The sequence below is a fragment of the Manacus vitellinus genome, unplaced genomic scaffold (genome assembly GCF_001715985.3).
Source record: "Manacus vitellinus isolate BGI_N305 unplaced genomic scaffold, ASM171598v3 scaffold_56_pilon, whole genome shotgun sequence".
Taxonomy (NCBI): Eukaryota; Metazoa; Chordata; class Aves; order Passeriformes; family Pipridae; genus Manacus; species Manacus vitellinus.
Genome location: NW_021940660.1, coordinates 3,637,983 through 3,664,374, shown reverse-complemented (window position 1 = coordinate 3,664,374; position 26,392 = coordinate 3,637,983). Strand labels below are relative to the sequence as shown.

Sequence of the window (26,392 nt, the reverse complement as noted above, 5' to 3'; positions counted from 1 at the left end):
AGAGACTGGGCCATGGACTTGTTTATCTCTCAGATTAGATTACTTACCCTAGTAGAATTGATAATCTAGTGATTGGCACATTCAGTTAAACTGTGGGTTAGTTTAAGTCTGTTTTTTCCGTAACTACTTCTCCCATGTTTAAATTAATCAGTATCTATTTTTGAATAATTATGCATTAGATTTTAATTATGAATTAATGAATGCCTTTGAACAGGGATCTCAACCTGGCCACTCATTCTCTCTCACTTCCTTATATAGTTAATGTTTAATTATTAATAGGAAGTGGAATGGCTATGTCAGATGATATAGAGCCCTGCCTGAGGATAGCTAATATAAAAGAGATCAAGGCAGACACTTGACATAAAAAAGACACAGAGGTAAAGTCTTTGATTTGGAACCTTGGTCACTAATATTCCAGTCCAAAGTACTCACTTGGAGAAAGCAGGGTCAGAAATTGCTTGTTCCAGTACAGAAGAGAAAATCTGAAATCTCAGGCCATCATGAGAGAAGAAAGAACTTCTCTGTTAAAGCTTTCCCTATAACATTAACTCAGATCCACTATGTCATTTTTGCAGTAATTGGAAAATTTGGATTAAATAAATATGCTTCTCATTCCAAGTGTCTTTTGCAAAATATTTTGGTAAATGCTTCCCCGTTTTTGATTCAGAAGTTCCCCATAATAGATCCCTGCATTTATTGCATGTATTTGTGTATTTACTATGCCCCCTGTAGACCCCTCACCTTTTTTTTTTTTTTGTCACTTGTTCCAGATTTTTGGGGTCAGAAGTGTGAAGTCACTATGAGATTCAGGATCCACTTTTTCTTCCAAAATATTTCAGATAAAGTTACTGCTTTTGTCCTTCCATTGATGGGGAAAGTAATAATTTATTGCAATTGTTGGGAGAATACTGTTGCTTAATGTTTTGACTGAAGTGAAGTCTTTAGGATAAAGATACTCTCTTCAGAGATAATTAATTCAGAAAGTTTCTACTGATGCCCTATCTTGGCATATCTCTAAAACTTAGAGAAACTATTCTGAGGTCAATGGTTGTATAATAAAATGTTCTTTATAGTTATTTCTGTTCTTTTGTAGATCTGTTGCTTATTATTTACTACTGGAAGGCAATTGGTGACAAATTTTTTGTAATACATCACTTGGCAGCTCTGTATGCTTACTATTTTGTACTGGTAAGTGCTGTATTTTCTAGTAACATAACAAGCAGATGAGATTGAAGACAATGCTTTTATATATCTCATTTGCTTAATGTTGAAAAAATTTTTCACTTGCTAATGAAAAGCATATTTATACTTTCAATGATCATTCTTTCTAAATGTTTTTATCTGTTATTTGTGGTAAGCACATGCCTTTTCAGCGTTACACTCCTTCAACAAAAATGTGTAATGGCTGAAGTTAAAACTCTTCTCAGTTTTTGCTGTAAAGAGGCATTGACAGAGGGGCTTTTCATATGGTTATAGAAAAGGGTTTCAAATAAAAGCACAAGCTTGAATATTTAGTCGGAAAATTAGAAGGAAATGGTTTCAAGTCGTTATGTTCTGTTTCTGTCTCCCAGGTAACAAGTGACAGGATGAGAGGAAATAGCCTTGAGTTGTGCCAGGGGAGGTTTAGACTGGGTATTAGGAAGACTTTTTACACTGAAAGGGTGGTCAGGCATCAGAGTAGGCTGCCCAGGGAAGTGATGAAATTGCCGTCTGTGGAAGTGTTCAGAAGGTGTGTGGATGTGGCAGTTGGGGATATGGTTTAGTGGTGAACACGGCAGTGCAGGGTTAACAATTGGACTTGATCTTAAAGGTCTTTTACTACCTTAATGTTTCTGTGATTGTATTTGCAAGGCCATAGGTCAGTGATCCCTAACTGTGGTGAATGTACTATAGTCAGGTGGATGTGTATCTTCTGGGGTAGGTTTTTTTCTCTTCTGTTTCATGACTTTTTTTTTTAATCAGTTATGACAAAGTGATCCTCTGAGACTTCTTGTTTAAGGTTGCTTTGGTGGGGAAACAATAGACTGTTAACTGTTTTATATCTATAAAGATCTGTGGTGCACATACAATGAGGGGAAAAGGGGAAGGATTGTATTATAGGATAAAGACTAAGATACTCATTGCTGCTGCTGGAATTTCTCAAAGATGTCCAGGTAACTTGGTAGAAATCCCTTTGGTGTCCAGAATAGAATAATGCTCTTGAATTTCTTCTGAAAAACTCATTCTGTAAAGCAGTCTTACAAAATACAATTTACTTCATTTACCCTATTTCTTTCCCTACCCACTATGTGAATCCCAGGCTTAAAATATTAAAAGTGTCCAGATGTCAGATTAGTGTCAGATTTCCCATGTAACAGTTTAAAGGGGCTGAAGTATGCCGACAAGTAAGTACTCTGTTTCAGGTTGAAGATAATTACATCTACTGATATTATCATGGCTGAAAGTGAATTAGAGCTGAATATTAGATAAATGAAAATACCACTACCAAAGCTAATCCCTGATGCAGAAAATTCATTAGTTGTTGCTAGAGTAAACAGAAAGTGTAGTGTTAGCGTAAACTTTTAAAGCAGTTGTTATTATTATGTGGATATAGCTCTACCCTTGGATGAAAGGGCTTTACATGCTCTTTCTGCTGTCAAATTAGAGCTGAGAATTCATCTTTGCTTTGGCAAATTATGTTCCTAAAGCAATGCAGGGAGATTTTTCTTTAGTATACAGTGTTCCTGTTTGGGCTTGTTTAAACATTGGGAAATCAAAAATATTTATAATTCTTTTAGACAGCAATAGTATCATGATAATTATAACCTATGACTACTTGTACAAGTCTTCTCTAGGTATCTTTCCATGGCCACTTAGCTGTAAGTCTTTTAAAGATTTATTTGAAGTAAGAAGCTACTGATAGGAGATTCCTGAAGGGAAATTGCAGCTTTAATGGTAAAACTAATTTTGAAATTGCAAGGAAGGTGACCACAGCTGGCAAACTCACTATCAGTCTGAATTTCTCGAGGAAATTGAGATGTTGTGTAGTTCCGTGTATACTTGAAGACTTTAATGACAATTTCACATCTACATTGTTGATTTTTGTATGTCTGTTTTGTTTTACTAACCAGAGCAAAGGTCTGCTGGCTTATTTTGGAAACTTCCGTCTACTTGCAGAGTTCTCCACTCCTTTTGTCAATCAACGGTAAGTGGTTAGGGAATGTTTCCACAGTTCTTTTAAAATCTAATCTGCATTTATATTTCTGTCAGGAAGTTTTTTTGTAGTTTTTGAATGTCTACTGAAAGGGAATTTATATGTATTGAACTAAGGATTACTATATGGAAGTCTTTTTTGCTCTGAAGATGTTTTGCTGCTATAGCTGCAACACTATAACTGATGTATTCAAGCCATAGTTCCTTTTTAGATTAGACCAGACTTCATATGAAATGCCAAAATTTATGAAAATACCAAACAGAAAAGTTCACAAATGGGTGGGATAATGGAGCTCTCCAGAGGGTGCTTTCATTTACACCAGTGCAGTTGAGTAGGAGATTATAGTTTAATGTAGCCTGTGCTATGTGTGTGCAGAGAAACTAAAGAGTAAATAAACACTTCTTAAAACTTAAAAGGGTGATACTATATTCTAGGTTTTACATTGATATTCATGTTCTAGGGAATGGCTGTTCTCTCAGCTGACTTCTACCAGGACAGAAATTCATCCTGGGTTTCAGTGGGTACCTGTACTGATGCTTACCTTTCAGACTGTGGCATTAGGAAGCATCATGATACATCTGGCTATTAAAAGTAATTTATGTTACACTTTAAAAATGCCTGTGGTGAGATCATGAGTCTTTGAATACTGACATTCAGGCCTTTCTCAGAATAGCAGAAATCACTGCAGGAGATAAAGTCCCTTGCACTAAGGGCTGTCATCTCATTAGTGCATGATTTTTTTCCCCCATTAAATTTGAAGAGAATCAGACCCTTAAGACAGTAAGTAGCAGATAATGATAATGACTTACATTATGTTTCTTGTTTGCATTCTTAGTATTACCAAAAGAGCTATTATTAAAATATAAAAAGATATTCTAATCTCAGAACTGTCTGTGTATTTCCTGTCTGTGTTGTTAGGGATCTGTAATTTCAGATCTTGTCTCTCTGCCAAACATTTAGATATTTTAGTGTTATTATCAGTATTTATATAATTAATTCTGAACTGTGATGGGTAAAATTGTAATGGTAACTGTGATTTACAGACTTCTATTTTTTTTTTAAATTTACTGGGAGAGGGAAGTTGCTAAGCCAATGTCCAGTTACCTATTGGCACATTGCAGTATATTTGAAACCCACTTCTATATTACTTTTTGATTCTGCATTGTACGTACCATTGAAAGTACAGGCTTTGATTGTTAGTCTGACCAAACATATTAGGTCTTTCTCTTCATCATCCCAGTAGGTGTTCTGTGGTGAAGCATCCTGCTTCCAGGCTAGACTGGCACCTCGAGTGCCTGGATTTTAATTGTCCTAGTTGCATGCTTAATGAATTTCTGGAGTATTTCTATTAGAGCTGGATGTCTGGCAAATCTTTTTAGTATATCTATAATTACTTAGGTTGCAATCTGTAGGTAATTAAATTAAAAATTACTTTTAAAATCAGTTTTAGAACTGTGGGGGTTTTTTTTGTTAAATACTTTTAGCCTTGTATTTTATTGGAAATTAGTTAATTAATTAATTAATTGGAAATTAAATAAACTGATTATTTCATTCCTTTCCCCATCATGAATACAGTGATTTAAATTATTTTCCTCTGGTCCTGTCTGCCATTGCTGCACGAATTTTACATATGTTTATTCTGGTTTAAGTATGAGTGGCAAAGAATTAGGAGTTTATTATTCCTTTTTCTAGGCATTCAGTCTTCAGGCTCTGTATGCCAGGCAATAGATAAGTTATGCCTGTCTACTGAGGAATTAATATGCAAGAATTCTTGTTTAAAGACCACTTGTGACCCAGTGGTAGATGGAGAGGCAGTTTATTTAGAGTTATCTTGTTCATTGCATCACATTCCAAGCTGAGACTTGGTTGAGAGCCATTTACAATGTCTGTTTTTGAAGTTCCAGTTTTGGTCTGAAGAGCAGCAGTCAGAAAATACAATTATGATAAATTAGAGCTCTATCTAGATTACCATACCCAAAGACAATTCTAGAATTGCTTTCAGAGAAGCAAAGAGGATTTTAGTTGCCCATTGGTACAAATTGTAATAGTAAGTAATAAATTTATCTTCATCATTTTAAAAGATAATTTTATTATTGTTTATTACACAATAGTCACTGAAATGCACACTGGTTGTCAACTGGTTTACAATTCACATTAGGATTTTCTATGTGTTATTCTGCAATGTACAGGCTATGACACACTGCTTAAGTGGCAGAGAGAAAGTGCAGCCAAGCAGAAGAATTTGCAGCTGAGCCAAGACACAGTGCAATAATTTTGAAATTAGAAGGGGTAGAAGCAATTAATAAATTATTAATTAAAAATAACCATGAAGTTAAATAATTTTTAAATGAGATGGCTTCAAGTCTGCCTGATATCTGTGAACACTTCTTTTGCAGGTGGTTTTTTGAAGTACTGGGATATCCCAAATCTTCAAAGGCCAACATCATGAATGGTGTGCTGATGACAGTTGTGTTCTTCGTGGTGAGGATTGCCGTCATGCCTATATATTACAGCCACGTAATTGCTTCGTTTGGAACAGAAGCTTTCCACAGATTAGGATTTGCAGCCCAGAGCGCCTGGATTATCTCAAGTGTTGTCTTGGATATTATGAACGTGATGTGGATGGTCAAAATTGCGAAAGGATGCTACAAAGTCATTTGTCTTATTGGACGGGAGGAAGCCAAAACTCACAGAAATGGAAAATCTGCCTAGAAATCATACATAAAATGAAATTTCTGCTATGAAAATAATTTGGGTTCACTGAAACAGTGCACATTTCTGCCATGGAATGCTCCTATTGAGGAAACAAGGTATTACCTCTGTACTGACCTTACTCCTTCCCTAGCCACACTGCCTGCACACCCAGGGCCACGCTTTTTGGATCCCGTCCCGTGAGGAATAAAAGCAAAAGCTCACACAGATGAGTTCCACGTGTCTGTTCTAAGCAGTTACAAGCTACAGAAATTAGAAAGGAGTAGACTGGTTACTTGCTTGTCGTCCACCAGTGTGTTCGAAATGTTTCACTCAGGTTTCTCAGATTAATGTGTTTTATAAATCCAGTGAATACTGACATATCTCTTTTTTTAGAAAATGAAAAATCCCCCAAGCTCCTGATATGGTGCAATTTTCCAGTCACGTTTCTATGTTTTCTTCTAGGAATAACAATCAAGATTCTTGACAACTTTTTAATTTTTGCAAGAAAAGCTAAAAGTTTGGCTTTGATTCTGTGAAGTCTTTTACTGCTTTTTGTTCTGTCTTATACGAATGCAAACCATTTTGGGAAATTTATGAAATAATTTTATCTAAAATGCTGTATTATAAGACTACATAATATCTTAAAAATTGTTAAAATTCACATTTTGATGGGAAGGATTCACACTTGCTGTGCTAGATTAGATGCAATAGTACATCTTCTAGGTTGCCCATGGAATTTTTTTTGTCAATTAATATGGTAAGGGATGTGTGGAAACAACGTAATTTTTACTGGAGTGCTTTTTCCTTTGCTGCTACTACCTTTGAGAAGTGCTGCAACTCTCCTTGGAGTATTTTTAACCATTGGCTATTTGGATTCAAAGTTTAATTGCAAAGGGATAGAATTCTTCTGTATACATGATGTATAACTTCCGGTAATGGTTTTTTTTCTTTTCTCACAGAAATGGCATATTTGATATGAAGTCTTGAGGTTTTTTGTCACATTTTCCATGTAAATCCAGTCAGAAGTCCAAAGTGTTGACTAAAAACATTATTGAATTAACTGTGCCAAACTTCTGTAAAGCTGTACAGTAATTCTGTAGAAGGAACAGTTCACCTCCGTAGACACAAAATTTTATTTTTTTTTTAACCACGCATTTGTCAATAGGTACTCAGTTCCTCCTTCTCTGAACTTGAAGGTTTGGAGGTCACCAGAGAGGAACCTTATCATCTAGAAATAGTCTTAAATCCAACTTACAATACAATTTGAGAAAATTCTGAGTTTTGTTTTATTTTAAAATGATTTTGAGAGCTATATTTGTCTGTAAATTGGTTTTGTTTTGCTTACTTTTAACCATATTGGAATTGGGACTGATTAACTTCTAATTTTTTTCCTTGGTGTAGTTTTGCTTTGTTTTGTGTTTTTGTTTGTTTGGTTGGTTTTTTTCACATTACTTGTTATTTCTTGTAACTTCTGGTAAGGTCTAAAAGTATCCATTTTCCCAGAGACTTTAGTGTACATCCCAATTATTGTGGCAGTCTGTTTATTTCTAAAGAAAAAGATAAAGCATTTACCCTGTGTAGGATGATAAGTCCTGTTCCCTCTGACAAAGCTGGATGATGTGAGCTCTCCCCTCTGCCGTCAGAGGTGTGAGTGCCCTGTGCTGTGCTGTGCGCTCTGCTGAGGGACTCGGCATTCCTGTCTTCCAGGAGTCAGATGTCTGTAAGACCCCAGGAGGACTGCGCAGGCTGAAATGCCTTATAGTCAAAGCAGCTGTGCAGTGACTTTAGTACCCTAGTTAAAATGCTGTCAGGGAGTATTGTTTGGACAAGTGTAACACACGCTTTTAAAAGCCTAATTTCACTGTTTAGCTGGGCAGGTTTTTTTCTAAAATCGTTTCCCAATCCTGCCTTGTTAGCAGAGAAAGCAAGGATTGTTAGTACTTCTGGTTTTTGGATTCTATGGTTATTAATACTTCACAAGCCTACAGACAAAAGATCTGTTTATGCCTTGGGAGAGTTGGCAATTAATCTGCTGAGCTGTATGATTTGTGTGAGCGCAGTACCTCATTTGGGCACCGCTAAATCCATAGTCTTTGAGAGTTGATCCTTTGCAGAAAGAAACCGACTCCCTTTTATGCTGATTTGCAGAACCTGGTATCTTTTAAAATGTGATTTCAGTCAATCTAATGCAAAATCTAGGCTTCGTAAAAAGGCTCTGTGTTTCTATCACCTTTATGATTTAAAGGTGTATATGAAGTACTTTTTTCTTGTGCTTTTAACATCCTTAGATCAGGGAATCGTTTTGTAGTAGCTTGTTCCTTTCTAAAATAAGTTGAGTAAATTGAAACATTTTGGAGAATATGTTTGAAAGCAGAAGTCTGCTTTTGTTATTTTGTTATTTGGGAAGTAGGATGAAAAAAATCGATAAGATGATTTGGAGCAACTTTTAAGGTGATAACGCATGAAAACATTCTGAAATTCATAATTTAGCATTAATCTTTAATATTTCAGTATTTTAAATATTTTGTTCTTTGTAGAGACCATTCATTAAAATGGTCTATTTCTTCCATTTATAGATAGACTTGTGTCTGATGGGGGGGCGGGGGGGGCAAAGTAAGTCAAGCTAAAATAAAATTAATGTTAAAACTTGATTTAAAAGAAAAAAAAAATCCCAAAATTGGCATAATACACTTTGGGCAACAATCTGGAATTGAAGGGCAGTGGAATAATTCTTTTTAAAAACAGCTAGTACTTTGCATTGCTGTACAAATTTAGTGTAATTAAAACTCTATTTTACAATACATTAGGTTTAAATTTTCTAGTTTTTTTAAACAATATTACAGTTATGTCCTGATGTGTCCACTGTGCATCAGAAGACAATTTTCTTTGAAAAAAACTATTAAGACCTGTGATTTTGGCAAGGACTTTAGTAAACAGGCTGCAAAGTTGTGATGTACTGAATACAGTAGTACCGGGCACTTTTTGCCTACTATTAAAAGCTCATAATACAGCAAATTAGATAGCTGTGGCACCCATTATTTTAATTGCACTTTATTAATTTGAAAAATGTGGTGAAATATTGATGAAATTCAATGTTGCAAGCTTGTGTCTTCCTTATGCAAGAGAAGTAAATGCATGATAAGTAGCATTGTAACAATTGCTTTTGAATGTAATATCTTATTAGTGGCTTAAAACTTATATTTTTAACAGATGCATTATAAAAGCAGACTCTTGGCATGTCACCAGGTGTCTTTGCTGTGGACATATCAAATGGAAGGACTTAATCTTGTAAAAATGTTTACCTCTCTTAATTTTTTTTTCCTTTTCCGTTCTTCAGTACGAGGTGACATAAAATCAGCTTGATGATCATGGGAGAGACTATTTCTAGTGGTAAGGCTGTATGTGGGAATGCGAGTTTCCCTTTTTTATGACATTACATTTTCATCAAATGGTTAGTAAATACCACTTTCAGAAATGCTACGGGGAATGGTAGGTCAAGTTTCTGTTTTTGTAGTTGATTTGTGGAATCAGTACTTGCAGAAAGGAAATACACTTCAAATACTCATTTTCTCAATGAGTGTTTCAGTGGATTTCAGTGAAGTCGAGAGCCTCACACTACAGAGATGCTTTATGGTTATCTGAGCGAATTCTTCAGTGGTAAGAATTACATCCCTGAAGCCTACTCTACCTCTATACATACATACTATCTTGAGTGAGCTCAATAACTTAATTGCTTACAAAATAGAATCTGTTGAGTAATGAAATATATCCTATGCACAGGAAAATGAGGGTAGCTGACTTCATATACTAATTCTTAAGAATTCCAAATTTTATACTAAAGTTTATTAAAAATTAGTTACGGTATCTGGAAGAGAATTACTTCCATCTTTACTTAAAATATTGTGGGAGAAAATTACTTGTACTGCAGAACAAACATTAGCCTAAAAGTAAAAGCTTACACAAGCGAGCAAATGCATTTAGGCAGGTTTAAAGAGGAGAGCTGGAGGAGACTGAGAACACACATAGAGATCCAGATGTCTTCCTACTGCTGTGGTTGGGTCAACAGCAGACTGATACGTAGCAGGAAGGTTTAGGTGTTTCTGTATCTCTGTTCGCAGAGGAAAATGAAACTTTATTCTTTAAAATTTTCAGGCTGTATAAAATGGGGTATCTGTTGTTGATTACTGTATAGAGAGGACTTTTCTCATGGCTTTGTGTGTGTTTAAGCATATGTATATACAAGTTTTCTGTAAAAGGCCACTTAATAGAGAAGTTTGTAAAATTGTTTTGTGATGCTTCTGCTGAGCCATTCAAAGAAAAATAAAGGGCTGCTTGACAATTTCTCCAGTTTAGGGTCTGGTGCAGTGTTGGCTGCTGGGGAAAGCCATCGATAAAGCAAATAGAAAGGGACTAGAATTTTCAGATTACAAAGTGCAAGTGTAGAAGACTTTGAAAAGTATCACAGCCCCCTTTCATATTTTTAATAACCTACTGTACAACGTTATCTGGCTACAAGGAACTTCACGAGGGAAGGTTTGTTCCTGGTTGAATTTCTCTATCTAGGGAATACAGCTGGAAAAAGAACAGTACTTAATTGCTGGGATTCTGACAGCAGTCAAATGGAAATAATAATAATATTTATGAACTTTTAACATTCATCTAAACCTGGATAAAATTTCTGTTGGACAGGTGAAGGTCTTAGGATTTTCTGAGCAATTTGAAAGTTCTTTTTATGGCAGAGAAGATGAAAGCGGTGCTGCTTGGGTTGTTTAGAGATCTGGGATTATGCATCAAATCATACTTTTAGGTAAAAACACTTGGTAAGGGTTCTTACCCATTAAAAATTTCTACTAGCTACCTCCTTTGACATTCTTGCTCTATTTATAATAACCAAGCACTTTATAGCTCAGTAAAGAATGAATGGAAGGTAGCTAGGAGAAATAAATTGTATCATTTGGTATAAGAAATATTTTGGCAAAGTTTCTTCTGAGAACAGTTTCATTGTCTGATGTCCTGCACTGAGGCCATCCGTTTATAACAAAGTACGTACATTTTTAACCTAGTTGTAATATAAAAGAAATGTCTCTAAAAGAGTGAATTATGAAGAGTTCAGCATGGCTTGTTATCAACCATAATGATTCAGTGTGCTATTTATAACTTCCTACTTACTGAAGTTGAAAATATAAAAGCAAATAAAATATTCTGTATTGTATCTTTATTTTTAATCTATGTGTGGGATGTCAAACTTCGTACTTGTCTTGTGGACAGGACATGCTTTTATGAGCCTATAAATATTTAAGTATATGAGAATCTGCACCCAAGTGGAACATGTTGCATGTAAATTGTCTTCTAAGTTTTTAAATTTTGGTATTTTTAAAAATTTGCTAAGTTTGAAAGCAACACTTAAATATTAATACTAAGCTGTAATACAGAACACAACATTTTGAATGCAATGTGGCATATATTGGTTTTGTTTATTGTAATCCTATTCCAGTTTCACAAGAGAAATCCATCAAATAGTGGGGGAAGGGAGGAAAAGGGCTAATCATGAGCTTGGCTATATAATTTGCACATTTAATATGCACACATCAAAATATCCTGGATTTGTTTCTAGCATGCATATGTCAAATGGTGTTTTCTTTAATATTGACAGATACCTGTACATGTAGAATAATTTAACCTGTAAGCACAGCTAACCTGTTATAAAATCAAATTACAAAACCTGTTGGGAACAAATGAGTTACAAGTTAAGCATAAGTAACGGAGCCTATAATTCAAAAATATTTATACCTTCTATCTAAGAAGAAACTTGATAAATATATCTAACTTATGTGCAGAGCAAGGATGAAAACTGTAGATTCTGCTAGACTGATTTCTGGTAAATCCTGACAATCTGATTTGCAGTAAATACTAATACTATCACAAAATATCAGGACTACATTATTGAATTCAACTAGTAATGTGACCTGATTGTACTAGCAATCCTTATCATGGCACAAGAACTTGAAAATGCAATATAACAATTCTGCAGATTGGTGATAAATGTAATCAGTCATAGTAAGGCAAATGATTAAGTATTGTGGGTTTAAATTTACTTTTTATTACAAGAAAGAATCTGAATTATTTGTTTGCATTTCAGTGATACTGTAAGGCATTTCTATATTTGTTTGAACAGTTTAGGAGCTTGCATAAAATGATATTGGCTGATTTTTTTTCCCTTTGATATATGCAATAATGTCAATAAGCAATAAATTGCATGTTGTATGCAAGGTATTGGTACTTCATAATAAAGGAAAGGAACACAGTTTCTTATTTTGTGAATTTTTCTTTCTTATATGGCAATAGCTTATGTACCTACAATGAATGCATCATGAAAGAACAATTTTCTTTGGGTTCAGTTCCATAACAACTGGCTTATATGGTATCTTGAGATTTCATACTGTATCTTCTTTATTTAAAAAAGGTGGAGATGGGAGTTGCTCAGGTGGCTGGACTTTTCAAGGCCGAAATTCTATGTAGAACATCACTGGGGCCAGGAATTTATACTATAAATTCTCTTGTGTATTGGGGAATAACTTCTATGTTGGATAGTATAATTATATTGCACTGTCTTATAATACTGCATGTTTCAGGACATAAGCTGTGCAGCTGTCTGAAGGTTCCAGGGAAAAAGAGCTGCTGTTTGCAGTGTATTATAAATACGATGTGCTACACAGTCCCTTACTGAATACTAAGATGGGCAACTAAGTTCCTAAATATGGCAATTCCTAGATTCTGTATGTGCAGTGAATGTATGCCTAGGAAGCATGTGTGGTAAAACTCAGAGGTTTCTCTGAGCATCCTCACAGAAAGTTGCTGCTGTTTTATGTCTTAACCGCTGGCTTCCAAGCACAAGAATTACTCATGTTACTGTGGGTTTTCTTTTGTGTTATGCAATGGTTAAATTACTAAAAGAAATCACAAAGCAGTGAGGTGTTTTTTCCTTTTTTTTCCCCCTCTCATCTTTTGAGAGGTATTTAGTTGCATATGTAGATTATTCTTAGGGTACTAATTTTACACTGTTAGCATAGAAAATTACTCATTAACTAGTTGGTCTGTTTGGAAGTGAGTTTTAATGCCTGGGAACAGATATTCTTTGGGGTCAGATGCTATATAGGTCAGATTTCCAACTGCTTGAGGAAAGACAATGGGGGCTTGGTAGGAGGCTTTTGTATTGGCACTGGGCAGCTTTTAACACTGAATGGTGGAGAGGAAGGACTGAGCGGTGGCTGGGAACCGGGGATGCCTTTCAGTGAGCCCTTCTTAACCTGATACATTCAACAAGTCTTGTTTAAAGTGTGAGAAACATTATACCGCCTTAAGATGTAGGATATAGAAAGTATTTTGTATATCACTTCTTTGTCATACTCCGATGCAAAGTTGCTCTTTATTTCCTCCCAAATTTTTTTTATTACTCTCTGTGTTCTTGCTAAAAACTTTATTTTCTCTCCTCATATTGGTGTGATAACTCTGCACTAAGATTTTTAAAATTTTTTATTTAATTTTCACAATGGACATCTCATTTTTTGGAGATGGACTACTGTTTTATCTTTTGCTCTGCTTTTGTGGAGTTCACAGTGCAGTATACCTAAGGGTAGATTGTGTGCTTTGTTGATATTGTGACCTTGGTGTTCTTTGTAATGCTTTACATAGAGTAAAAAGTATTTGCTACTTGGCTTATCTTACAGAGGGGGAAAACTATTATCTATACAATGACTAATAATGCAGTTGTTGCTTCTGGTGGAGTGTGATGGTGAAAAGCAGGGAGACGGCACATCGACATCAACAGCATTATGTACTTTGAGAAGAGAGAGTAGAACCAATTCCCTGTTTGAGAACATCAGAGAGAGAAAATCTGGTTTACCTTAGAGTCCTTCTGCCACTGACTTGAAATATTTAGAAGCAGAGATGTTAGTTGGTCTATGGGAGGATCTTATTAAACTGTATTGTTAAGTGAAGACAGGCTAAGAGACTTGCGGTTGTTCAGCCTGGAGAAGAGAAGGCTCTCTTAGACACCTTAGAGCCCCTTCCAGCACCTAAGGGGGCTACAAGAGAGCTGGAGAGGGACTTTTTACAAGGACATGTAGTGATAGGACAAGGGGGAATGGCTTGAAAGTGAATGAGGGCAGGTTTAGATTGGATACTAGGAAGAAATTCTTCACTATGAGGGTGGTGAGGCCCTGGAACAGGTTGCCCAGAGAAGCTGTGGATGGCCCTGTCGAAGGCCAGGTTGGAGAGTGGTTTGAGCAGCCTGGTGTAGGGGAAGGTGTCTCTGCCCCTAGCAGGGGACGTAAGCTTCAAGGTTTCTTCCAACCCAAACTGTTCTGTGATTCTGTAAGTGCAGCCAGTGAAGATTTAAAATTATTCTACAGCTTATCCAGCTGTTACTGTGAATGTGGTCTTAGAGACTGCAGCGAAGCCTAAATTGGGAAATGATGGAGGCAATCAGAATGTTTTCTAAGGCATATAATACTCAATTACTGCCATGATGCCTCTTTTTTCTATCTTGAGGTTCTCCATATGCTGTGCTAATAATTCCTGCATGCAGAAAGGGTAGAAAGCAATTTCCTCCTAAGTAATCGAGACTATAAAAGGGCAAAAAATGACTAAAAGGATGAATATTTGATATTGCTTTATCCTTGTATTTTTATTTCATGTTCACACTGAATGGCAATGTCCTTGTTAATAAGAAAGATCCTATTTTGAAAGACAGTATGTGAACATGATCTTAACAGCACTCTTGAGAAGAATGTATAAAAGAAGTTTTTTAATTCAGGTAGTAAAATGGTTTGAAGTAGTGCTGCTTAGAACTGCTTCAGTGTGGTTTAGAATTTGTCTATCAATCCTTCTGATCTTTTTCAAAAGAAATGGCAGAGAACCACTCATTTCTGTCTCTACATGCAGAGTGTGTAAGTGACCTCTCTTCCAGATTTGAATTTGGATTTTTTTCATTCTAAGTTACTGTAATAACTGTGCCACTTGAAGATTAAATTCCTTTCTACTTTAATTGTTAAAATGAAATAGAATATTTGGGGAAACAATATTTTTCTAATCAGTTCTAATTGTTGCATGTTTATAATGAATGTTTCTCATCTCCCCACCTGCTTTTTGCACCTGACAGCCTCTTTAGAGTTCATGCTGTGAGATGAACATTGAAATAGTCCTGCGGGATCTCTGCCCACTGTTACAGTATAGCAAGGTGTTATCACCTGTTAGCCAAAAGGGATGGGATGAAGGTAAGTCTTCCTTGGTCTGATGCACTATGAGCTTCATCGTTTGTGTGTTATGCACGGAATTTCATGTATGTAGTTAAACTGCATCTTCTGGCTTGAAATAAGGCAATATTCTTGGGAACTTTACTATGTCCATATCTCTAATACTAGAAAGGATACACCTATACAGTATCGGTATGTGCTGCTACTACATTCAGTGGTACTAGCGGTAGTAACTTGCAGTTGTAAGAGATGATTTCACAGCACGAGGTAAGAGCACATACAACTCGCGGAACGCCGCTGCACGGGGATTAACGCGAGTCCCGGTTCGCGGAGTTCGCTGTCGTCGGCAAGGTCAGAACCAGCCTTCGTGCACCTCGGCGTGGCACGGCCGGGCCCAGCGGCCGCGGGCTCCCCTGCGCCCTCTCCGGGCGGCAATGCCTTGGCATCTGCGCGCTGAACGGGGGACAAGCCTCGCTGAGAACGCCCGGCGGCGCCGGCCCCACTCCCTGAGCCGCGGCGGAGCGACGGCCGCGGCCCGGGCCCGCCCGCTCCGTGCCCGGGCCCGCCCCTCCCCGGGCCGCCCTCCGTGCCCGGGCCCGCCCCTCCGTGCCGGGCCCGCCCCTCTCCCCGTCCGTGCCCGGGCCCGCCCCCTCCGTGCCGGGCCCGCCCCTCCGTGCCCCCCGCCCGTGCCCGGCCCGCCCTCCGTCCCCGGTGCCCGGGCCCCCCTCCGTGCCCGGGCCCGCCCCTTGCGGCCCGCCCTTCGGCGGCGGCGGCGGGGGCCCCGCGCAGGCGTGGAGTGGGTGTCCGTTCTCGCGAGCGCTGGGGCCGGCGCGGAGGCGCGGGCCGGGCTGTGCCGGCAGGGCTGAGGTGAGGAGGAGAAGGAGCTGAGGAGGATGAGGATGAGGATGCGGCGATGGTGGAGGCGGCGGCAGCTCTGGGGGCCGCGGCGGCGGAGGCGGGCGCTGGCGGCGGGCCCGCGCTGCGGGCGGGCCAGCGCTGCGGGCGGGCCGACCTGACCTTGGGGGTCGGTCACGGAGTGTGGCGGGTTACGGGAGGCGCGGCTGCCCCGCACGGGCGTGTGACACGGGCAGAGCCCCCCACGCCAGTGGCCGCGAGGAAGGACTTGGGAGGGAGCTAGAGGTCGGCCCTGGTAGACCCTTGGGGTTTTATTTGGGCTGGAAGGTTGTTACTTAAACCGATTTCGTAATTAATTTTTTAATTTGTGATACAGCACTGTATCTGCGCTTGCGTTCCCCCTTATAAATAAGGTGTGCTTTTGTATTAGGAGTGTTTACTTCTTTTTTCTTTAGGAATTTGATGTAAGAAGGCCCGGTGTGTGGGAGCCATGGGTTTGTCTGCATCCTCCCCGGCTGCTGCAGGTCAGTCGCCAGATGCATCCAGGCAGTACCAGACGGTGTCTCCACCTTCAGAATGTCCCATGCATCAGGAAAAAATGAGCGGTAATCATTCTTGAAACTTAAATGAACTAAACTCCTTATGTGGAAACCAGATGAAAAATCTTAGGGAGGAAAAAGAAATTATCCTTCAAATAAAAACTTGAGTTTTTCTTTTAGGAAAAGTTGCTCTTAAGTAACTTTTCATGAATAGGAGGCAGTTGTTCACCAGAACAGGTACTGTGTCTGTAGAGACAGGAGGTGGTTGTTGTAGAACCTGTGGGTCATTCCCAATTGTCCCATTTCACAGGAGTCCTGCAGATCTTTTCCTGTGGTGTGGTACACCCACAAAGGGTTAGGGAGCCCCTGCAGAAATGGCAACTGGGAGCAGGTGGATGTCACTAAAAAACATGCATCTAGAAAAGGGTAGCGGAGAGGTGGAATCAGATGAATGTCTGGAGGAGGACATTTGCTTTTCTGGTGACACAGTCAACACATTTTGGATTAACATTGCTGAGGAAATCTTAGGTACTGACAATTCAGTATAGGGGCCAGCATAGGGTAGGAAATGAGCATTCAAGGACATACAGGAAGCTCAGATCTTACCATGGTGTTGGGTCCTAAAATGCAGGAAAGAGAAAAGTTAAAACTGTTGCAAAGCTCAGAAGAAAAAGTGAAATAGCCGCTTGCATTTACTTGAGCATTCAATGAACTGTCCCATTTCGTGTCATGTCTTAAGAGTTTTCATTTTGTATCAAAATACATACTATTTTTCCTGTGTTTAAGGTTGTCCAATGCACATGAAAACTGCTGATCACAGAACTGAGAACACAGATGATGTTCCTGCACATCAAGAAAGAGCTTATGAGTTTGTAGCATGTCCTATGAAGTCTGGTTCATCTCAAGTGAAAGATGACATAGATCCTAGCAATATGGTAATTTTTGCTTATTTCAGATGTTTTCTTTAGTCTTGTTTTTTCTGAAATAATGTACCACAGATGTAAATAGTGATACTGTCTAAGGTGGAAAGTCTGGCAAATAGCACTATTTTTTCTTATTTTAAATGCTGCTTTTTCTCTTTTCGTGTGCAAATTTTTATATAAAAACAAGTTACATCTTGTTTAACATTGTCTTCAAATTTACACCTCTTTGATAAAAGGTGGTTTTCCAGTTTGTAAATACCTTTTACTCTCTATGAGTTACATGCATGTTTTTATGCTACGTTGGTAGATTTTAGGTTCTGTTTAATAGCAGTATGGGTAAGTTCTGATTAGTATCTCTCCAAGATTTCCTCTGATTTACAAAAAGCATTGCTCTTTTGGAAGTTAAAGTTTAGGCAAAAAGGGTTTCTTTAGTCTTCCAATGACAAACCTGTGCAAACAGTTTTACTGCAAAAAAGATAATTTTGATGGAATTAAATAAAGGCTGAATGTCTTGATCTTTTTAAGAGCTGATTGATCATACTTTGATTTTTCTCAAACACTGTAACATAAAAAAATATTCATACTCTAGTTTGTTGTTGATTCTTCTTGTTTTCTAGATGCCTCCTCCTAATCAGCAGCCATCCCCAGGTCAACCATTTCCGTTGTCAACTGTTAGAGAAGAATCTTCTATTCCTAGAGCACATTCTGACAAGAAATGGGTCTACCCTTCAGAGCAAATGTTCTGGAATGCTATGCTAAGAAAAGGGTAAATAAATACACTGTGAATTATAAGATGGAGTCTGTGAGCCTGAAATTCATTAAGTAATATCATTAGTTATTATTTATTATTTTTGAAGAGTTTGTGGATTCTAACTAGCTCTTTTTGAAAAGTACTATTTTATAAATATGTTTGTTTTAAAGGGTGAGCTGGTCTCAAAGGCCATGTCCCTTCTAGTGATCAGGAGGATGTTAGGGAATGTCAAGCAGCTGCTACTGGCTCAGAAAATTTTCTTAAAAGTCTGTGGATAGGCATAAACCAAGTTTGCAAGATTTGCAACTTTCAAACTCAGCTGGCTTCACGCTAGGCCTATATACTGATAGTAGAAGTTCTATGATTGTGAGAACAACTAACTTGACTTTGCAGAATTGCTAAAAATGTGGAAATTTACTAGTAGGTATTTTCAGTATTTAAAGAAATTTAGTGTAGGCAAGACCTAATTTAATGATTAATATCTCCTGTGACCTAAAAAACCTCCTGTGCTACTGTTCCCTTATTCTTTTGTATAGTCACAGTGCAGGGTCAAGAGAGATGAAAGGCATTTCTAAGCATACTAAGTGTATGGAATACAGGACTTCTGTGCATTAGGAATGCAAGTGGGATTTTTCCTAAGCATTTTTATGAATCCTATGGATGTGCTGATGTTTGAACACTGATAACTTCCTGATCCAGTTAAGCTTTTAATTTAGCTATGTAGAATTTGTGGATCTCTGTGATGATAACTTTTGATAACTTTTGATAACACACATTTCTGCACAGAAGATGAAGTGATTGTCATGATGCTTAGACAGATGAGCCAGAAGTTTAAATACTTGTCTTGTGTCTTTGCATAAAACCTTAAATTTTGATTCCAAAGTCCATCAGATAAACTGAGGAAGGTGCAGTAGTTATGCTGTAATGCTTATAAACTGTTTTCAAGTTCTTATTTTTTAGGTGGAGATGGAAAGATGATGACATAACAAGTGAAGACATGACCAACATCATTAAGATTCACAACCAAAATAATGAACAAGCTTGGAAGGAGATTTTGAAGTGGGAAGCTCTTCATGCTGCGTATGTACATATGAAATGTTACACATGAAATATTTTTCATTGTGTTATGACAAAGATATGAGACATAAACTTAGATTAGCAGTGACTGGTGTAAAGCAAACTATCAGTTTTTAGATCAGCATAGCCCCTGTTCCTGCAATTTTATGATCTTTGGATTATGGTTTTCTGTTCTTTAATCTATTAAATCTGTGGATTAGATTTGCTGAGAACTGCTCTCTTGACAAATTAGAACAATGGTATGGAGCATATCAGAGGTACTTTATTATACCAGCAGAAAGTGCTGGCAGAAACCGGGCGACTTTTCAGACCTTTAAAGAAAAAAAAAAAGGTGTTTTAGATCACTTGGAGTTACTTTTTTTACTCTTGCTCTTTCTTCTATTCAGTTTCTCTTTTACTAAAATAAATTACCATAGTGGTTTAATTACTTAAAATAAGACTGCTTTTAAAGGTAAAACCTACTTTCCTTTTTAATTGTGTGCACAGGGAGTGTCCGTGTGGACCATCACTGATGCGGTTTGGAGGCAAAGCAAAGGAGTATTCACCAAGAGCCAGAATACGTTCATGGATGGGGTATGTGGGCAGGAAAGGTCTTTCAGGGAGGTGGGAGGTTAGGGAAACGTGTCTGAAACTGTGGTGTAGAATTAATTGTAAGATGTTTCAGAACTGGCATTGGAAGTTAGAATTGCCAGAAGATAGAAGTACTAGTGGAATCTTACGGATAAATAAATCTTAAATAGGACTTCCACTCCCTCTCCCAGGTTCATACTATCTATTAAAATATCTACGTGTTCTACTATCCGTCTTTCCAGATATGAGCTACCCTTTGACAGACATGATTGGATTGTTGACCGGTGTGGAAAAGAAGTGCGCTACGTTATTGATTACTACGATGGCGGAGCAGTGGATAAGAACTACCAGTTCACCATCCTGGATGTGCGCCCTGCATTGGACTCTCTCTCGGCTGTGTGGGACAGAACAAAGGTAGCTTGGTGGCGCTGGACTTCATAACTGCTCCTGAGGTGTGTACTCAAAAAGTAACTACTTTCCTCCTAGGCAAAGGATAAGTGAATACCAGGACTTGAAATGGAAGTTCACTGCAGCTGTCATTGTTTTCATGATTACCACTGTTCTTAGGGGATGGGAAGGGAGGATGGGGAAATCTGTTGTTAAGCACACCAATGCTTTGTGGTGTTTCAAATGGAATAATAAAGTTATAGTAGCAAAAACATGTATCTTAATTTTCTTAAAAACTGGGGAACCTTTTTTACTTTGGCTCAGATTGTGCATAAGCTTGCCGCCTTTTCATTTCATGACTTCAGTGCTGCACCAAATACATTACAGTTCTGATTCTGACTGAAGTTTTGAGTATTACTTCATTAGTGAAAACTGGAAATTTCATAAATCATATAATTAAAGTGTTTGGATACCTCAATGATGAATAAAGGGTAAAAGATCTGGATTGTTTCAAACTGCATGTTTTATTAACAATATAAACTCATGTATTTGTTTTCACATGGGTACTTTACCTATTCAATTACATGCTTCTTCAGAAAATGTCAGTTGAGGTCATTCAGTTTAAAGAAAGTATAGTGTAGTATGAATATTTTAAAGATATGTTAAATTGAACAGGAGAATATACTCATGCCTTAATCTGCAATTTATCTTTGAACAGAAGAACATCTGTTAGAATCAGGAAATGAGTGTCACTTTTAAAGCATTTCTAAAAGTAGATAATATTTAATGGCTATTTATTTCAGTATTTAAAAGGTTTTTCTGATGTAAGAAAATATGTTATTTTAGTATTTTCATGTCTTTCACATGTGTCATGTAATGTATTCAATACAGATACAAGCCTTGTTTAAAGAACCTCATGCAGTGCATCTGTATTTGGCATCTTGGCTTCATCAGCTGTACCATAGCTTGTTTTTTTTTATATAAAGCAGAATCGCACAAGAGTGTATGACTACACAGTCACATGTGATTGATTATAGTGAGGCATATCACAGCTGTGTATGTAACTTGGCTAACAGGGTATCAAAAGTGCCAAGAAATAAGGTTGATTTGAATGTTTTCTTAGAGTGATGCGTGTTAATGCTGTGTGGCTTAAAGCTTTGATTAATGTTTGTGCTTAATAAGGGAAACTGTCTTTTTTTGTAAGTCTTGCACTGTAATAGCTTAAAATTTGCATGGCTCAGTAAGTTGGAAAGGAGTAAGAGCATATCACATTGTAGCTTCTCAAATGAGGGAAGCTGCCTTCACAAAGCTTCCCAGCCTTAACTGGGAAACAGCTGTACACTCATTTTCAAAGTCCTTATGTTTAACTGACATTGGAAGCTTTTTTCTTTTCTTTTTTTTTTCTTTTCTTTGTTTTTCTTTTTTTTTTCTTTTCTTTGTTTTTCTTTTTTTTTTCTTTTCCTTGAGGGGAAACTCCACAACTTCCTCTTTGGGAAAAAATTAGTCAGGGAAGCTTTCATACTTTAGAATTCTAAATGGCTCCCACTTCAGAGACAACTGTCATGCATGGTAGGAACAGATATTACCCAGAAGTCTGGAATCCTGAGAGGAAAACCACGCTCTTGCCATATCCGCTTTGCTCATTCCTTTTTCACCTTTCTAGTGGTTCATACATATATATATATATGTATAAATGATAAATAGGAAAAGAAAAAAATTCCATCTGAGTAGGCAGCGTGTGTACGAGGTATATGAGAAGTGTGTGACCTTTTATGAAGCATATCGGATAATGAAGGAACTGCTTCTGTGTTCTAGCAGTAAAGATTTAGGCTTACTGCTTTTTGGGGTGATTTTTTTCTTTTTGGGGTTTTTGTTTTTTTTATTGGTTTATGCATTTGGTAACTTGATATACTGAGGATTCTGTGTTTCTCGCAACTAGATATGGAAAGGGTACAACCACTGTAGGGGGCACTTCAGAAGCTTCAAAAGAATGAGTTTGCTTGGTTGGTTTTGGCAGTGTGATGTTGAGTGCGTTATGGAAATTTGTTATTGCTGCTAAATCTGGTGAAACCTGTCACATGTCACTTCATGTATTCACTGTGTCCTGTTATGTTCCATCTTCCATAGATTCAAAATTGTTCTTTTCTGTGCTACTGTTAATGAAATGTTCTACTTTGTCATCAAAGTAAAAGGAAATAAATATACTTTTCTTAACTTTGGTGATCATACTTTCAGCTATAAGAATTATTAAGATGAGCTTTTGCATGTGTCATATGAGATTATAGTCTGTTACAACTATGATCTTGTTATATATTTGATACATTTATTATATATTATTGTATTATTACTACAACTTAACTATCATTACATCTTTGAATATATACTACTCATTTTTTAGGTGACTACAGAACCAAAATCCAAGGACTAAATTCAAGTGTTTGTTACCAAACCAGCAGTTCTCAGAATAAGAGCATATGACAACAAATATATTCATCCCGAGTCTGGCTAATTTAAGAGGAATGCGAGGAAATTTAAAAAAAAAATCCTAGAAACGTCAATGAAAGTAATTAATTTCTATAATCAGTAAGACTTAAGGAAGTAAACGTGGAGTTTTTACTTTTAGGCGTGGGTTATTTGATGCAGGATGTTGGTAGTTTGCTGTTTTTCAGGAGATGGGTGTCATTTCAGAAGAATGATTAGAATTCCAATGTAAACTTGAAAAACAGTAATTTAAATTGATTTTTTTTTAAATCCTTAGGAAGGATGTTTTAACTGAAAAACTATTGTTTAGGCTATATTAAAGGAAGTATGTGAGTATGCATAAATAAATACATTTATATAATTTCTTTATAAGCATAGAAAGGTGTGGAGAGTTCATGGAGCTCAAGAAAGTGAAGAAGTATTCTGAGCAGGCCCTTTCAAGGAATTCTGCAGTGACATCAGGTTCCCAGTCCCAGTCAAACTGAAACAGAATTTTGGAAACATCTCAAACCAAGGTTAACCTTGTGCACATACATAAGGAAAAATGCAGACACTCACTAAAGATGGGTCACTTTTTAAATTAGTTTTGTGTTTAGATATCTGAAGTTTACCTATGTTCTGCTTTACTGTGTCAAAGCCCTGCTTGACCTATTTTGCTTGACTCTTGCAGATAAAACGAGTTAGGAGTGCCCTCCCGGTCTGCCACTGAAGATGTATGTGGTTCTTCAAGGATATTGGGGTGCTCAGAAACTGCAATCTCTGTGACTGATAGAAAAGGGCTCCAGCATAACACTCCAGCTGTAATCAGGTCTTGGGTCATCTATATGTGATCAAAAGTGATACTGATCTGTATCACCTGGAGCAGGAGACCATTCTGCATTCAGATACCCTGCAGTCAGGGTGTCTGGCCCAGTGCTGCCATTCTGTGGAGGCACTGACTGTGTGGTTGCTGTGCCTACAATACCCTCCCTACTCAGTGGTGTTGGCCCAACTCTTCTGCAGCTTGTCCTGTTGGTACCTGGCCAACATGAGCGCTCTGTAATTGGGGAGTAACTTAGAGGCTTAGCCTTCTGGCATGCCTGGAGTTCCTGGCTCTGAGTCATCCTGTAACATTTTGCCTTTGCAGTGTATTAGCAGGCAGTTTGGAAGGGGGAGCTGTAGCTCTGTCACCCTTCACTTATTTATTTTTTTCCCCTGCCCCCTAGAAACACCTTTGCTGCTCTCTTTCATATCATTCCAATGGTCTTAGCTGAAGTCTCAGAATTTTTTGGCTAAGCCCTAGAATTTCTGCCCTGCTTTGCTGTAAAAGAAAGAGACTGTTGCTGTACAAAGGTAGTTGTGTCCCTTCTTGATTACTGCTACTTTTTACTGCCAAAGCAAGGTGTTTTGAATTACTGTTTTTGAATTATGAGGTGAAAGAGGTATGCTAGTTTAGTGTGAAATGCTCTCTAGTGTTTACATAATGTATTTGCCATCAGGACTTTAATGTGCTCTGTAAATCTGAAGTCTAAAATGTGGTGATGAATACTGTTTTGCCTTCAAAAGGTGTGAGTGTGGCAAAGGATCTCTCAGTGCTCTCAAAATGGTCATAAATAGACTGTCATCTTATGCACTCCCATTTTTTTTTATTCCACTCCTGTATCAAAGTGTGGGGAAATAATAGCTAATGTGCCAAATTTCAAAGGATGGAGGCATGGATACTAATACTGCTGTAGCTCAGCAGCTAAAAATGAACTGGTAAACTAAGGAGTACTGCCTAATTTTTGAACTCTTACTAATGTTTGTTTTTTATAGAGTAGAAATGACTCTTTCAAAACCACCACTTTTTAGAAAGATCTGTTCCCAACACTTACTAAATTAAATGACACGTTTATTCTTTGTCTCCCTGTGCTTACACCTGGAGTAGAGTCCATGTAGTAAGGTTCCGCAAGCAGATGTGGAACTTGATGTGGAAGCTGAACTTTTTGAGGGTAGAATATACTACTCAGTGCTATCTGTGCTTATGTCTTCAGTGTCATAGCCTTCCCTACTCATAAGTTCTTACATATGTTTTTTTTTAAAAAATGCACAATATTGCTAGTTTTCTGCAAATTTTTAGTAGGCAACTTCATGCATTTTTACTCTCACTAAAAGAAAATATGTTCTATTTATTATTCTACCTTTGTACAAAGTAAATTACTGGCAAAGAACTTTATGGAGTGAATCAAATACGTATTGATTCTCTCATCAATGTTAGCATTAGGAACCCGTGGTCATACTAGAACATGTCATGTTGTAAAAAGCAACCTTTTTAGTTTATATTAGATGGCTAATCACTATTATGTGCATTTCCTTCAAGACGAAACGGCTTGCCAAACTCCTAGAGAAAGAATCTTAAATTCTTTTATGAATGTGACAGTTACATCTGTTTGGTCTTATGTACATCAAATTGCAGAGAAACTTCTGGGCAGAGTACCCTTCTTGACTCCAGACCTTATTGTGAGGCCTTGAGCATGCGCAAAGTGATGCATTATCTACCAGTGAGCCACTGATCCTGATGGCAGCTCCTCGCATCTGCATATTTGCAGCATGGGTTATATATTTTGTGACTGGAGTCTGAATGAATCCGGTTTTCAAAGGATAATGTAAATTTATTGGAAGTATTGGGATTGTTATTAGGGCTCATTAAAAAAATTTAAAAGATCATTTCCTTTGCCTATGACCAGTTTGGACCATGGCCTCTCGTGTAAAATAGAAGCCATGGATTTGTTTTCAACATATTATGAAAAAAAAAAAAGACTGAAGTCATGGGTTTTGTTTTCCAATGTTTTGCCAATTTTGTGGTAACTACAGAAAGTTTTAGCTATTTTGCTAACATACTGCTGCTCTTGCCTGCAGCTTCTGAAGACTGTGACCCCATAAACTTCCTGTCTGTAGAGACAGCTAATGCTTTAATTGATCATTAGTGCACTTTCAAAATGAGTTTCCATCTGCCAAAAGATTAAGTGTCTTGGGGAATTGACTTAAAACAGTTTGATGCATGGAGGATAAATGCAAGTGCCTTTAAAAAGCACTGCTAGATCACAAATCCTTGAAAAACTTACTTCTAAAGGAAAAGTAATAGAAAATATTTTTTTCTCTGATTTGTTTTTTCTCAAATTGGAGAAGGTCTTTTTTGTATATATCAATGAGAGTTCATTAACTCATTTTCAAAAACTGAAAAGCAAAAAACCTCATGAAAATGTTGAATTTAACCGTAGAACAAATCATTTAAATTTTGGTAGTTTTATTTTGCAACGTAGATTTTTTTGTTAAATGAGTTTATTCCAATAGTAAAAAACTACCTGCTTTGGGCCAAAAAAAAAACCCAAACAAAACCCAAACTTTTGCATGAGCTGCAGTTGAGAAAACTGGCGGGAAAACACCTCCATGATTTGTCATGTATTTTCACAATTACTGGGGTCGCTTCTGTTTTCTTCAAGCTTTTGCCTTTTAGCTTATTTGGAGAGAATTTACAGGTTTTCATGTTGGTTTCTCTCTGCCATTTTTGTACAAGCCACTTTTGGGAAAACTTCTACCATTGCAATAACAGTTATTACAGAAATGGTACCTTCTTTCTTACGTATCAGAAAAAACCGTGCTATTTAACTCAGGTAAGGACAGTTCTAGCTGGTAAGAATGCCATTCTG

The 26,392-nt window shown here is 37.4% G+C and overlaps 2 protein-coding genes across 4 annotated transcripts in view; both read left to right on the top strand.

Annotated features, from left to right (window-relative positions):
* The window catches only part of TLCD4 (TLC domain containing 4), a 34,870-nt gene extending 28,930 nt beyond the window's left edge, over positions 1–5,940 (top strand). For all 3 annotated transcript variants that reach the window (XM_018081754.2, XM_029963222.1, XM_018081753.2), the window contains exons 5-7: positions 1,094–1,188; positions 3,111–3,184; positions 5,590–5,940. In XM_018081754.2, coding sequence (XP_017937243.1) covers positions 1,094–1,188; positions 3,111–3,184; positions 5,590–5,905 — 485 coding nt within the window. In that variant the 3' untranslated portion in view covers positions 5,906–5,940. The remainder of the gene's footprint in view (positions 1–1,093; positions 1,189–3,110; positions 3,185–5,589) is intronic.
* A 9,976-nt stretch (positions 5,941–15,916) lies between these two features.
* On the top strand, positions 15,917–20,758 carry LOC103756208 (cytochrome c-type heme lyase). Its single transcript, XM_018081756.2, has 7 exons — positions 15,917–16,008; positions 16,452–16,601; positions 17,322–17,470; positions 18,076–18,224; positions 19,170–19,289; positions 19,773–19,859; positions 20,099–20,758. Exons 2-7 carry the CDS (start codon positions 16,487–16,489, stop codon positions 20,295–20,297), a joined length of 819 nt encoding a protein of 272 aa, XP_017937245.1. The 5' UTR covers positions 15,917–16,008; positions 16,452–16,486; the 3' UTR covers positions 20,298–20,758.
* Positions 20,759–26,392: the final 5,634 nt, after the last annotated feature.

What these genes read in the sequence shown, in the direction of transcription:
- LOC103756208 (XM_018081756.2), top strand. Translation starts at nt 16,487, where the DNA reads ATGGGTTTGTCTGCATCCTCCCCGGCTGCTGCAGGTCAGTCGCCAGAT. An exon ending in AATGCTATGCTAAGAAAAGG is followed by an intron (nt 18,225 to 19,169) that starts GTAAATAAATAC and finishes CTTATTTTTTAG; the next exon opens with GTGGAGATGGAAAGATGATG. An exon ending in AGAATACGTTCATGGATGGG is followed by an intron (nt 19,860 to 20,098) that starts GTATGTGGGCAG and finishes CCGTCTTTCCAG; the next exon opens with ATATGAGCTACCCTTTGACA.